The following is a 13,290-nucleotide window of genomic DNA, read 5'->3' as shown; positions in this document are numbered from 1 at the left end:
CTATGTTAAAAAAATTGAGAAAAGGTTCACCTTTCATCTATGGAACTTAGCCATATTCTATGTCTGAATGTAATTCATGAAGAAACACTGTGTCTCAACAGTACAGTGTATAGAATGTTTGTCATACACAAATGGGGGTATGGGCAACACTTGACAGATCTCCTGTACGTTGAGAAAAATACTCCACATAGAGCTGCCAATGCTAGTGTCATTCTTCTGCACTTAAGACATTGTTTCTTATCTATTCGCTGCAATCCTTCTCTTTAGAGGAATGAACACGTTTCATTGCCACTAGAGCCTTGCTACTAAAGATGTGACAAAAAGTTATAGCAAATTCAAAGTTGTTGTACTATTTCAGAAAAATAAACCTTTTTGATGTCTTCAATTTTAGCTAAGAGTTACAGGACAGCCTTGCCTAGAAAGACTTTTAAAATTACAGTGCTTAAGCAGTGATGGCTCCAGTTAAATCCTTCCAGTCCAAGGGGCCAGGTAATTGGCACTGCATAGACACAGAAAGAAAACTACACAAACCATTCACAGCCAAAACTCACAAACTGAATCTCTTCATTTGAACAATAGATTAAAATGCTACTCATGATGAAAAATAAACTTTACTGTATTTTCATCCTCTCACTACCAAGCGAATGGCTCAACTTGAAAAAGACAAAGTCTGCTAGAAGGATACTGGCTACTATTAACAGGAATAAAGTTTCAAACTCCAAAAAGGAAAACGTCCATTTCCATAGAATAATAAAGGGGAGATTTCCAGTGGGGTTTATGAGCTGTGTAACTCCTTTTCTTCCTCTCATTCTTTCTTTCTCTCTCTCTTTCCTTTCTCTCTTTCTTTCTTTCCTTTCTCTCTCTCTTCCTTTCTTCCGTTCTCTCTCTCTCTTTCTCTCTTTCTTTTCTTGAGTTTTATGGTGTACTCATTATGGATAATATTTTTAAAAATACACTTTTAATTAGACTGGGTTGTGATATTGATCTCATCTTTTTATGAAGCTATGCTAGCAGCAAGTAAAATTTTTGAGCACTGAGAAGCACTCAGATGAAAATTTCAGATGTTTTGAAATACAGCATCACTCCTGGTTAGACACTGCATCCTGTATCCACTAAAGGCCCCAAGAGTGTCCCTTGAGACTGATGGAAATCAGAGCAGTATGGCTAGTAGGTCAGCTCCTCCTCTTAGGATGCGCCAGATGGGTTTCTGTAACTGGTGATTTTAAAGAAGCCATGCTCTAGCCCTTTTACAACCAGCTGGCATCCTTCCTGTTCAATGCACATCAAGTTAAGTGAACCCAGACAGTGAAGAATAAAGCACTGCCCCTGGGATAATCACAGTTTTTCTTTACCTCCACATTCTTTCAGGTAAACCAGGTGAATTTTGCAGTATGATTTGCAGATCCACAATCACGTCATATTCGCAGCACTATTATTGCAGGATCAGTTATAAATGGAAATACATTTAGACATCGAATTTTATGAAGGTCTTTTTGATGCAAAGTAGGCTCTTCATAAACATGAAAAATTCATACATCCATGAAGGAGTATATGGTACAAGCTCACTGACCATTATAGTCTGGTTTTCATCATTATGTATTTCAGCACGTATACCACACCAAAGTTTCCTTGTCTGAAAAAATATACAATTTCCTGTACACTACTGAAAATGAAAGTAGCAATTAGTTCTATCTAAACATATCTCTTTTTCTCTTGTCTTTTTTAAGTGCTCACATAATCTTTTTGCACAATAGGTCTGCTTGACACTCTACTGATAGGTTTTCCACAACTGGTGAATTTTACAGTTGCATCACCCAAAAATAATTACATTGGGATCAGGCTCTATATATATATTCAGTTTTTCTAGACAAAAAATAGAAACATCAAAAGGTTAACTATAGCTGCATGGCTACAGAATGTATAAAATGTCAATATTCTAACTACTACCAAATCTTCTTCTATCAATACACAGGCATTTAGATATAAAGCAGGTCTGTAGGCTTTCCAAACCTATCAACTGCAGACAAATAGGTCACTTCTTCAAACCTGATTATATTAGGCAGGATGTCCTGTTAGGGAATTATTCAGAGTCTTACTTATCACAGCTCAACACCAGGACTTTCAACAGAACTCTTTGTAAGGTTAATGTCCAAAACAGAAGACATTCAACAGCATCAGAAAAACAGCTGAAGTGTACCATAGGCATATTCTAAAATACAGTTTAAATTACATGAACTTTAGAGACTTTCAGTAAATAGTTCTGGATAAGTTGTTCAAAATGTCAGCTAATTCTACCCTATTTAAATTAAAATTAGATATTAGTTCAACCTTGAAAGTTCAGGCCAACTTTGACTTTTTGGGGAAATCTCATTTTGTTTTTGTCAAAATTAAGTACTATTGAAGTCTAGTACTAACAAGAAAGAACTGAAGAGTTTATGAACAATCAACCAATGATGCATCACGTAACTGCCCTGGGTCCTACAAAGACTACTTCCTTTGCTGCTAATCTCATTTTGCAGTTATCTCCAGATTAAATTTAGCATCTTGCAAGAAAATCATAAAAATTTCCTTCAATTAATTAAACTCTGGATTAATTGATTTTAAAGCAAGTCATGCACGAAACTCAGTATGGTGTAAATTGCTTGGATGCCTATCATTTTCACTTGTGATGTCCTGAAGAGTATGGTTTAAATTGTCGTTTACTCCATTTATTAATAAACACATAAACGCATTTATTTTGAAGTAATAAACTTCAAATACGAGGCCACTTTCACCTTCAAAGCTGTGGGAGATGGGAATAAAATTATTTTCATTTTTATAAGTCTTCTAGATACAGGTGTCACATTGCAGAGGCTACAGGTTAATGCTTTTATAATGAAGTACTGAAAACTGTGAAAACTTGTTAGCAAAGCTATTCAACTTGGGCAATGAATTTGAGAACATGATGAACAAGCAATTAGATAACAGGCTAAAGAGTAGAAAGTCCAGATGTTTGTAGCCCATCAAAGCTCTAGCACCACTCCAAAAACCAATACAACTACATAGAAGAGATTATACAGAGAAAGAAATAAACAAATACAGGCCTTAAAGATTATTCAGCATAAACTGAACATGTGAATGTGGTAATTACTGGCACTCGAGCATAGTCCAAGTAATCAATCACTTGAAAAGTAGATAAGTAATGGAACACGATAACCAGCAGCTCAATGTATGACCCAGCATACAAGAAACTGATTAAATGGATATAAAGGGAAACCATGGTGGGGTATAAGCTCTGGAACAGTTAGACCCCTGCATATAGGATCTGCCTGAGAGTACCCAACAATCACTCTTGCCATCTGCTGTACATCCCTGAGAACAGAGACCTCTGTGTCCAATGCAGTGGAGGCTGAGTGAATCTGGTTCCTGAAATAAGATTAAAAGCATCCTCAAACAGCCTGTGGTGATGAGCAGGTAAGCAAGTGGAGTTCAAACACCCATAATGGCTCAGGGTCTCTCAATACCTGCCAGGCTGTTTAAATAAATGCAATTAATAGTGGTTAATATAAAACACAGGATAACATGAGAACTAATGCTTAAGTATAGAACACAGTGCTCCCTCTGATGGTAAAAACCACTGAAAAGGACATAAACACTCCACAAATTTCATTTCCGAATTAGTTTAACTTAATTGTTTTGAAAATCATCATATTATCAAGTTTAATTCATATCTGAAATAAAATAAGCCAAAAAGGTGGAGAGGAAACAGCAGCCGACTCCACTCAAGCAAATGCCTCAGCTGCTGGGAGGCAACATGCTGCACTCAAGGCACAGGCTACTGGGAGAATTTTAATAGTAGAGTAAGAATCTTTCAATGGGTGGAAAAAGGAGCAAATAGAGGTTTTTCTAATTGCTTGAGAGCCACTATGGGGATCACCATTTAGTGAAGAAGTTCTTTCTCACACTTAATCCTGCCCAGGCTGAAAAATGCACAAATCCTGTTTACTCAGCGTCAGTAAGAAGAATTCCTAAGAACAGTTTAAGCACACATTACTCACTGCTGTTTTCTGAACTACAATCATAGCTTGACTTTTTAAAGAAGGAATTTAGCATCTACACTGCTGTGTCCAGAAACATGAGGTTGCCAAGCTGTAGGTGTTTACTACATAAACATTCCCAGGTCACACCCCAACACATTTTACTACAAAGCTATGAGGGAAGGTGACTGAGTGACAAAGTGAAACTTGAAAAACCTGTGCTCATTTTTCACAGCATTTCTAACTCAAATAAGAAAACCACTCTTTTTCTTTTCAGAAATGAGGTTTGCTTTAGCTCCTTCCCTTATATACTTTGACTGAATCACATAAACAACAATTACATGTGGCACAGAATCAAAGACTGAAAATTCAAAGACTGAAAATTCAAAGCCAAAAATGGATTCACAGAATCAGGAACAACTGAAGATTTGCACTATACATTTTTTTTTTCATGACAGAAATCTCATTAGTCACTGCTTCCACTGGGAAAAAAAAAAAAAAAAGAAAAAGAAAAAAACAAAAGAAAAAAAACAAACCAAACCAAAAAACTCCTTGAAAGCAAAAATCAGGATCAGTTCATATTCATTCCTCTATATTTAGCCTAAGATTCAGATTTAACATTTCAGCTCCACATTACCTTATCAAATTATATCATATATGCCTCGAAAATTCTATGTCCAGTATTTCCCAGACCAGAGCCTGTAGGGGCTGAGGATGGGAGGCAGAACAAGAGAAGGAACCAGAGAAGCATTAGGGATCAAAATGCACTTTTCTTCCAGGTCCTCTGAATCAGAGACACTGTCCCAAGTACCTTCCCTCTACCTCATTTGCTAGTCGGATGTAAAGCAAAGAATATACTGAAAATACAGATGAGAATCCCAACTTGCATATCCTTGAGCTTAGCAATGAGCACGAGCAGGATGCCTGAAGGATTCCAAGGATAAAAACATGGCATTTATTCCCCACTTTGAAATCTGTTTCGCAGCAGATTTTCCTCCTTTTCATGTTTGCAAATTCTAACTTTATCAGGTACTTTTACATGGAAAAAAATAAACTCCCCACATACTCCCCATTATCATTAAACAGTATGTCATTGGGCATTGGAAAGTAGTATCTTACAAACTTCTTTCAGCCACCGGTCAGGAAAGCCACACAGCATACTGAACACATTAAAACTATTACACTGTTAATACATATATAATACCATAATATGCTGGGCCTTGTTACACTGCTATTTTTATTCTTGTTAAACAAGCAAAAAATACTATTGTAATGTTGCTATTTACTGTAAAGATTTGGGATTTTTTTCCAGTGCATCCCAGTGACAATTCATGTTATAAAGAACATCTGACCACAAGATTGGTCAGATCTCTGTATACAGCTTTTTCCTTCACTACAGGAAAGCACATTAAACTTCTCAGATTAGAATTTATATCGGTCTCAAACATAAAAAGAAACATCTTATCTACTCATTTCCCAGATACAATTTTATCATCTAGTAGTGTTAGTAAAAGAACACACTTGCGTCAACCAGCAAATCCTACTGTATTTGAGACTCAGGCTTATCCAAAGGTCCCTGTGAAACCACTGGACTTCCCTCCACCACCCCCTTTTTTTCTCTTTTTTTATTTGGCTTCAGGCAATGCACCTGGAAAATTGGAAACTCCCTTGATTCCACTGAAACACAAATATTTTATTATAGGTAGCCTAGGTTTTCCATGATAAGTAAATTTTTTGTAAAATCTTTCTATTTCAGGTACAGGTTCTTAAATACTACAGGACCATACATCTTTTCAGAGTATTTCCCAGTCTTGTTGTTAGGTGACAAATTACAAACACTTAGCTTATTAATGGCTCTGTTCAACAACATTCTGGTTTTGCCTTAAATATAATGAAAACAGTGTCAGGATGCAGTTAACATATATACACAAAGAGAAAGAGATGACAAACTAGGTCTGTTGCGACATTTAAGAAAAGGCTTGTTCGGCCAGCTCTGGTCTTGGCTGAAATAAACTTAGTTTCTCACCTAGAATTTGCCTTTACAAGAGAACCTGAGTGTCTCTCAGCTGCAATGCTGCTTCCCATTTGGGTTATTTGACCTCTTGGACCAAAGCACGATCACTGCTGAAGCCCAAGTGCTGGGATGCTGCAAAACACACTACAGAAACAGTATTCTCATCTGTCATCAGGTGTTGCTTTTAGGAGCAAAGGATGAACCAATCTTAAATTATTTTAAAAATTAATAAATAATAAAATGAGTAATGCAAGTTTTATTTGTTTCTTCAATGGGATCCTCTGGGACAAGTTCTGCCTTAAGTTATATTAAGACAAAACTATTTCCATTCACTCTAGCCATAACATTTCAAGACTTTTAACATTTTCTCCTCTAAATTGCTGAAGATTGAAGTTAATATAAAAGAGGACAAGGACATGACTGTGGTTTAATGGGTCTGCATGTGCTCAATGTGTTTAAGACAGACTTTATAAAATACGAAAACAGATTATTCATCTAGTGTCATTTTTTTATTTAAAAATATAACAGTTCTCCCTGTCATTCTTCTGGTTTTTAATAGGAGTTGACTTGCAAGTCAACCACTCAGATACTGAGTTAGAACTCAGAGAAAAGTTACTACCGGGAGAAGAAAGAAACCATGACCGTTATATGATGCTGAATAAATATTAGCCATAGCCACAAATCATTCAGAAGTACTTGCTAATAAAATATTTCTGAATTTATTGCTTTTATTTTGTACAGTATTTCCAAATCTTTTCCAGAAAAGTATTTAAGCACATACCTAACTTAAAGCACATGAGAAATGCCATTGATTTCAGTGGGCTTAATCACATCCCTTTAGTCTCACACATTCTTAAGCACACCACTGCACCTGGACCTTTTACAATAACTAGATGAGAATAAACTAAATATATGTTCAGTGTAATTCACACTTGTCACAAAACTCTGACCCCTTTTTACTGAAGAAGAAGGTATTTCTGGACATATTAACATCTGCCAAAATCAGAAGCCTAAGCTGATGTACAACCACTATCCTAAGGAAATTATTATATTTTCATAAGTTAAAATACAATCTTAAATTAAATTAGAAGTATAGAATTTATAAACTGGGCATTTCAAATGCTGGAACAAGTATCTTACCTTACAAGCAAAATCCAACTGTAGAGCCTGAAGTGTGCCTGTCAGAATCTGATGATTTAATATAAAGAAGCACCATTTATAGGGAGAGGCAATACCTTTTATTAGACTGGCTCATATGTTCAAAATTTTGTGGATACATGCATATATATAAACCTTTTCTTAGTTGAATAAGCCCTTGTTGAAGCTCCAAAGAAGGTCTAAATTGGCTCAGTTATAGTATCGGGCCTTGAAAAGAAGGTTTTATACCCATTTTTTTCTTTTTTTCCAGTGGTATTATCTGTCATAATATAATAGAAGTCACATCTGATATCCCTATAGCATCAGAGGTATAACATCACTATTAACAGAGAATTCCATGCTCCAGGAACCCAAGAGTCCTCTGTGCAGAACAGAAATATACCTTGGAAAAGACATGCTGATCTTTTACATCAACTGACTTGAAGTTACAGCATTTTTCTTCAATGATTATTTTTAGTTAAAAGCAAATTATCACTTATTAAGGCAACTAGATTTTGCTTGCTAAAGCCATAATTTCTTCAGAAGGTAATGGCTTACTGATATTAAATATAGTTCATGGTTTCCATAACAGTGAAATATTTGTGCATATAGACAGCATTTCATGACCAGAAGCTAGCCTAAATAACTTCCAGAGATCTCTTTCAACCAACATCGTTAATTTGACAAGACAAATTGCCCGTAGTATTCCAAGTCCTACAAATATTGATATCTCAGAGATAAGAACCACAACTTGCTATGCTGCGAGACAGAAGTCTTCTAAAATAGGACTGATACATAAAACTCAGTAAAAGAGTTTAAACTATTTTTCATTTCACTGCAATGAGTTTCAGACAAAGTTCCCAGGGCACAAGCAGGGTGCCTGCCCTGGAAGGGGGAAGACAAAATGCAACAGAGAAGTAGCTACAGCAGAAAACTGATCTGCAGTGGGATCACATCTGACACCTTCACACATTAAAACAAGACAAAAACGGGGAAACAACACTGTCCAAAAAGGTTGCCAGGGATTGTCCAGCTGCAAGTAGGGCATAAATGCAAGTAACAGATATGACAGTCTGTATAATCTGATAAAAAACAAATAACTTACCCAGGGGACAATGGGGATGATTGTCCAAATGTCACAAAAATGAAAACCTGTTCGTTCAGGTTTAGCCTCACATCTGCTAGTGTCCTGCCCTACAGTACTGCAATCTATTGTTTGATTCTAGGTTAAAATGAAGTAATCTAAATATGCACGCTGTTATATAAAAGCGCCAGGGGATGAAATTACACCACTTTCTAATAAGGCCCTTTGAAATCCTAAACTAGCATGTTAGCAGCCAAATTATTTTTCTTCTACTAATACAGTTTGAACAGCAAATAATGAGTAAAAGAAGATAAAATAAAGACTGTAAAACTTCTGTAGTTCTCAAAACCTTATGTTTGTTTGCTACACCAAGGCACAATAGAGGACTCTTTAGATGCTAAATATTTATCATTTTATTAACCATCTCCAAAACCAGTCTTAAAAAAATTTTATCTCTCGATTGTTAGATTATTCATAAATGCAAGATCTCTAAAGTATCCTTCTCTTCCATTTCAAAACGAAATAGAATTTTAACATGCACCTTTTGAAAAAGTTATTTCTAGTTAGGATTTAGTAAGAATCAGCATATTCATTTTGAACAATGGCAGAACAGTAATATGAAACCTAATGTGTTTCATTATATCATTATATCTTCTACTTTTTTTATTTAGTGTGTAAAAAGTCTATGGCAATTACAGTTATCAATAGTACATTTTTACCTAGCTACAGCTGTCCACATAAAACCAATCTACGTGGCTTTAAGTATTTTTTTACTTGATAAGTAGCAGCCTGCACATGTTGACAGACATCACACCAGAAAATAAAAAGGACTGCCTGGTTATTTTCCTAGGTCTGTGAAGTACACGTGCTACTTTTTTCTTCTGTTTCTTTCAGAATACTTATAAATTTCCCTGCTATGCATGATGTACGAACATATTCTGCATCTGAACTGGGAAAGAAAGAGAGAGTGGTGAACTCTTTAGGACAAAACCTCCCCACCCCAGAGGAAACAGCTCCACTGATGAGCCCCAGCCCAGCCCGCTCCATGCAGCTGCAGGAACTCCTGGATCTCAGCTGCACCTGATGGATTCTGGCTCTCCTCTGTGTCAGGCAGTAACTTGAATAATTTTCCTGCTGAACTTCAAAATACAGTTATTAACCTATGCAGTTGTGTGCAAAGACAGGGAAACCAAAGTATAATAAACTCCACTCTGATTCAGACTCCTTGGATCACTGTACAATCTAGATTAAGACTAGATTCCCCCACCTCTGCAACATGGAACAGGGAGTGAGAAACAAAGGAAAGGCTCTGTGGTACAACAAGAGGGCAAAGAGACTGACTGCTGGCCAGTTGGTGCATAAGGATTTAATGGAGCGGAGGCAAGGAATTTACCATAAATCAGAACAGGGAAAATAAATAAACTAGTGACATAATGCAATAAATGGTGTATATATTATAACTAACCAAGCTGGTGTCTCAGAAAACACAGCAGCTGCTCAATTCAGTCAAATGCAATTCTTTAGAGGCTCAGAGAACAGAGATGCACTTAGATTTCTGAAGCAGCATGTGGTCATGCAGTCACTGCTCAGAGACAAAAGAGGAAGAGTTTATTTCTTATATGACAACAGAGATGCTGCGGAACTGCTCGTAACTGTGACCATAGGAGCTTCACCTAACTGAGATATAGTTTAAGGACAGGAATCACCAAACCAAAAGTTTCTGATTAGTATATTGGAAAAGAAGACAGACTAAACAACAGAAACTCAAGTTAGAACAATAGTAGGGATCTCGGAATTATGGAGAAGACTGTCTTAATAAAAGCTACACTACAGTCCATCATACTCCAGGAGGATCACCTACTTGCAAAAATTAGCATAATTGCTTTTCTTTAAATAAAACTTGAAAATTAACCTTGTTAAATAACCCAAGTAAATATGCCTGGCCTTCTTTCCCAAGGATAAAAGGCTTTTAACAGACTGCCCATGGAAATTGATTAAATAAAGGAATCCCTCTATTCAGAAAATTCAGCTGTCTATCAAGCATACCATCCAACAACACGTACCTTCTAACCCATCTCAGCTGCAGCAACAGGCAGTCTTTCAAATAACCAAGGACTAGAACATTTGGAGCAAGGTGCCAGCACAAGTTTGAGCACAGGTCTCACATTCATGTTTATTCACACAACCTAATACACTCAGAGCAGTGGCTGGATCCATAGAGTCCTTGAATTTCATGATCTAAATCTTATGCACCTATCTCCCAAAGAGGAATCCCGAAGGCAGAATGAAGTATGTAGGCTCCTTGAACGTGTCAAGAACAAGGAATCCTGCATGATGAGCAGAAACTGCCTAGACCTAACCAGTACAAAACATATTAACCACAAAACACCAGGGTAGTACAAGCAGAAAGGGTATAGGATATACATCTGATACTTTCCTGGAGCTTAAACCACCAAAGCCTTGGCTAGTGAACATCCCATTCTAGCTGGGATCTCTAACCCACAGACCTGCCCTGCACCTTTTAAAGAAATTAAGGTTCAGTATTTGCTCGAAGCAGATGGGCCTCATGTCACAATCCCTTTTCCCAGGACAGTGCCCAACAGCTAGGTGAGATCTTAGGCTGGGTGCACACCTGGATGCAGGGACTGATGAAAGTGGAGTCTTCCCACCCATTAGGTTGAAGTTCTGACACTGTTCAGCAAAGATCAAGAAGAATAAACTCATCTTGAATCACAGTTTTCTGACACTAACAATAGTATAAGGACAGAAAATCCTATCACCATATCCAACTTAGCAGAGATTTCACCTTGATTTGTCATTTGCAAGACTGTTCTCACATATTAGCACAAAGCTATGTAGTAACTATGAAAAATACTAAAGAAATTAGACTACAATAAGGTAGTAAAGTGGCTACTAAAGTATGCATTTATCAGGCATCCAGTGATGCAAAAACATTTTAATTACTGTGAAAGCCTATTTTTGTACTAAGCTCAACTGGCTCATCTATATCCTACTAGTAACTGTACTATGTATACTGCAAAGAATAATTGTTTCCCAGACTATGAGAGAATAACTTCTGCTTAATCTTTTTTGACCTTTATAAAACTTTATTAAAACATGAAACCATGTAGCTTTTACATGCTCTGAAGTTTTGCTTGGGAACAGTTTAAATACATAAATACATGCAGCTGCCCAAAGTAGTGCCACCATGGTGACTTAAGACACTGTTAAGACTTTCCAGTTCTGTGCCATATTAAATCAGCAATAAAACTGTAGTCCAAGATAAAGTCTCAGACAGGAGCTATCCAGTCAGGAGCAAAGTACTCCTTATTAAACAAAATTACTGAAATTTTAAAAATACATGCAAGTTCTTCTCAGTTCTTTGCACTTGTGTTACTTATAAAAGTCTCTGCTTTAAAAAAATATATTAAAACTAGTTTATTACATGGATAACCTCTTTCACCATGTCAGAAATAGAAATATAAAATCCCTTTATTGATCTTTAGTGCACTAAGCCCAAGCTGAGACTCATGGGGATCATAGTGCTTGCAAAATCTGCCAGTATTGTGACCACTGGAAACTAAGATCTTAAAACAAAGCCAATACTTTGGATGGCAAGTCCAGCCAACTTTAAATTTCATCAGAGCATGCTGCCTCCTCAGAACTGCAGCCTGGTAGTAAGGAAGTCTAGAGACCATGTCCTTAAAGGAAAGGAAAAAGGAGAAGAAATGTCCACCCTGCTTTTCCCAGCTACTTCATTGATGAGACCAGGGAAATATCCCTCTGACATAGGACAGGAAGATACACTGCCAGATCTCACAGTCCCTTGAAATCCAGGAGAGTCCTGAAACAATTCATATACATCATCTGCCACAGTCTGACCATCTGACATTTCTTGTTCATGGTTTTGGTAACTCTTGCTTTGGCAAAACTGACAGACCACTATAGATGCACATTTTGATATAATTATTTGAACAAGGCAAACCACTGTGCAAGTTTTTAACATTTTATTCTTCCAGTGTACCTTAATTATATCCATCAGACCTCCAACGGTTCTAGTTCTGTAAAATCCTATGTAACTGTGGACATTTTACCTTCAACTGGTTAAAAAAGTAGATTAAACCCACTCATTTCATGTATGAACTAAGAAAAAGTTTGAATCTAAAAGTGCAGAAGCTTTTTCCAGATCTTACTATAATTCTCAAATCCATAGTAAAATCCCTCAGACACACCTTGAACAGAGGTCACTTTATTCCATTTAGTTTAGCAACACTTGTACTTACTGACTGTTCACTTAGATCCTGAGAGTCTTCCATGGAGGTTGTTCACCTTTCGTTTCCTCCACAAGCAAAATTATCTTCCCTTCAATCTACAGCTCAGTAATCTAAATTAAAAAGAAGATAAAAAAATAACAGATTAGTCTGTTGGCCACACTTTTCAGGCAAATCTGCAATAAATAAGTGCCCTAACTGAGGCTGTGGTTTCACTAAAATCTACAGTAAAGTTCCCATTGACTTCCATGAAGCCTAGCTCCATATAAAATATTTCAACACCTCCAGTATTATTTCATGAAGCTATCTAAGATGCACTAACAGAAAAAGGAACACACTTAAGTAGGAATTCTTCTACTCCTGCAAGAAAAAACAGTTATGAAAACAAACCAATAAAATAGCTAATATGTTTCATACAGGCAGTTGTTTAAGTAGACAATAAAAGATAGCCCTTGGGAGAACATATTAGAAAGAGAATTATGGAACACTGAATAAAACTGCTTAATACACATTTAATGATAACCTCTTAGTCATTAAGTGTCTGGCAGAAAAAGGTTATTATGCAATTATCAGCAAGAAGTCCCCTCTCTAAGGTCCATTAAATTCCTTTAGGATTAAATAAAATACACAAAGTGGTTATAACAAGCAGCTCCCCACAAAGTGCTAAATGACAGACATTACCCTAATTATCTGCTGTGTCTATACCTTCTCTCATAGGGTGAGTCACTCTCATCAAATATTGAGACCTTCAATAGGAAAATCCTATTT

At 36.6% G+C, this 13,290-nt stretch overlaps 1 protein-coding gene across 10 annotated transcripts in view; it reads right to left on the bottom strand.

Moving 5' to 3' along the window:
* Positions 1 to 12,567, bottom strand: part of EYA4 (EYA transcriptional coactivator and phosphatase 4) — a gene marked incomplete at both ends in the record, with an annotated part of 134,813 nt that extends 122,246 nt beyond the window's left edge. For all 10 annotated transcript variants that reach the window (XM_080341019.1, XM_080341016.1, XM_080341021.1 and 7 more), the window contains one exon: positions 12,535 to 12,567. In XM_080341019.1, the coding sequence (XP_080197145.1) occupies positions 12,535 to 12,567 (33 nt within the window). The remainder of the gene's footprint in view (positions 1 to 12,534) is intronic.
* Positions 12,568 to 13,290: the final 723 nt, after the last annotated feature.

The sequence above is a fragment of the Nesoenas mayeri genome (genome assembly GCF_963082525.1).
Source record: "Nesoenas mayeri genome assembly, chromosome: 3".
Classification (NCBI taxonomy): domain Eukaryota; kingdom Metazoa; phylum Chordata; class Aves; order Columbiformes; family Columbidae; genus Nesoenas; species Nesoenas mayeri.
The sequence above is the reverse complement of the archived record's forward strand: the minus strand, read 5'-3'. Positions and strand labels throughout refer to the sequence as shown.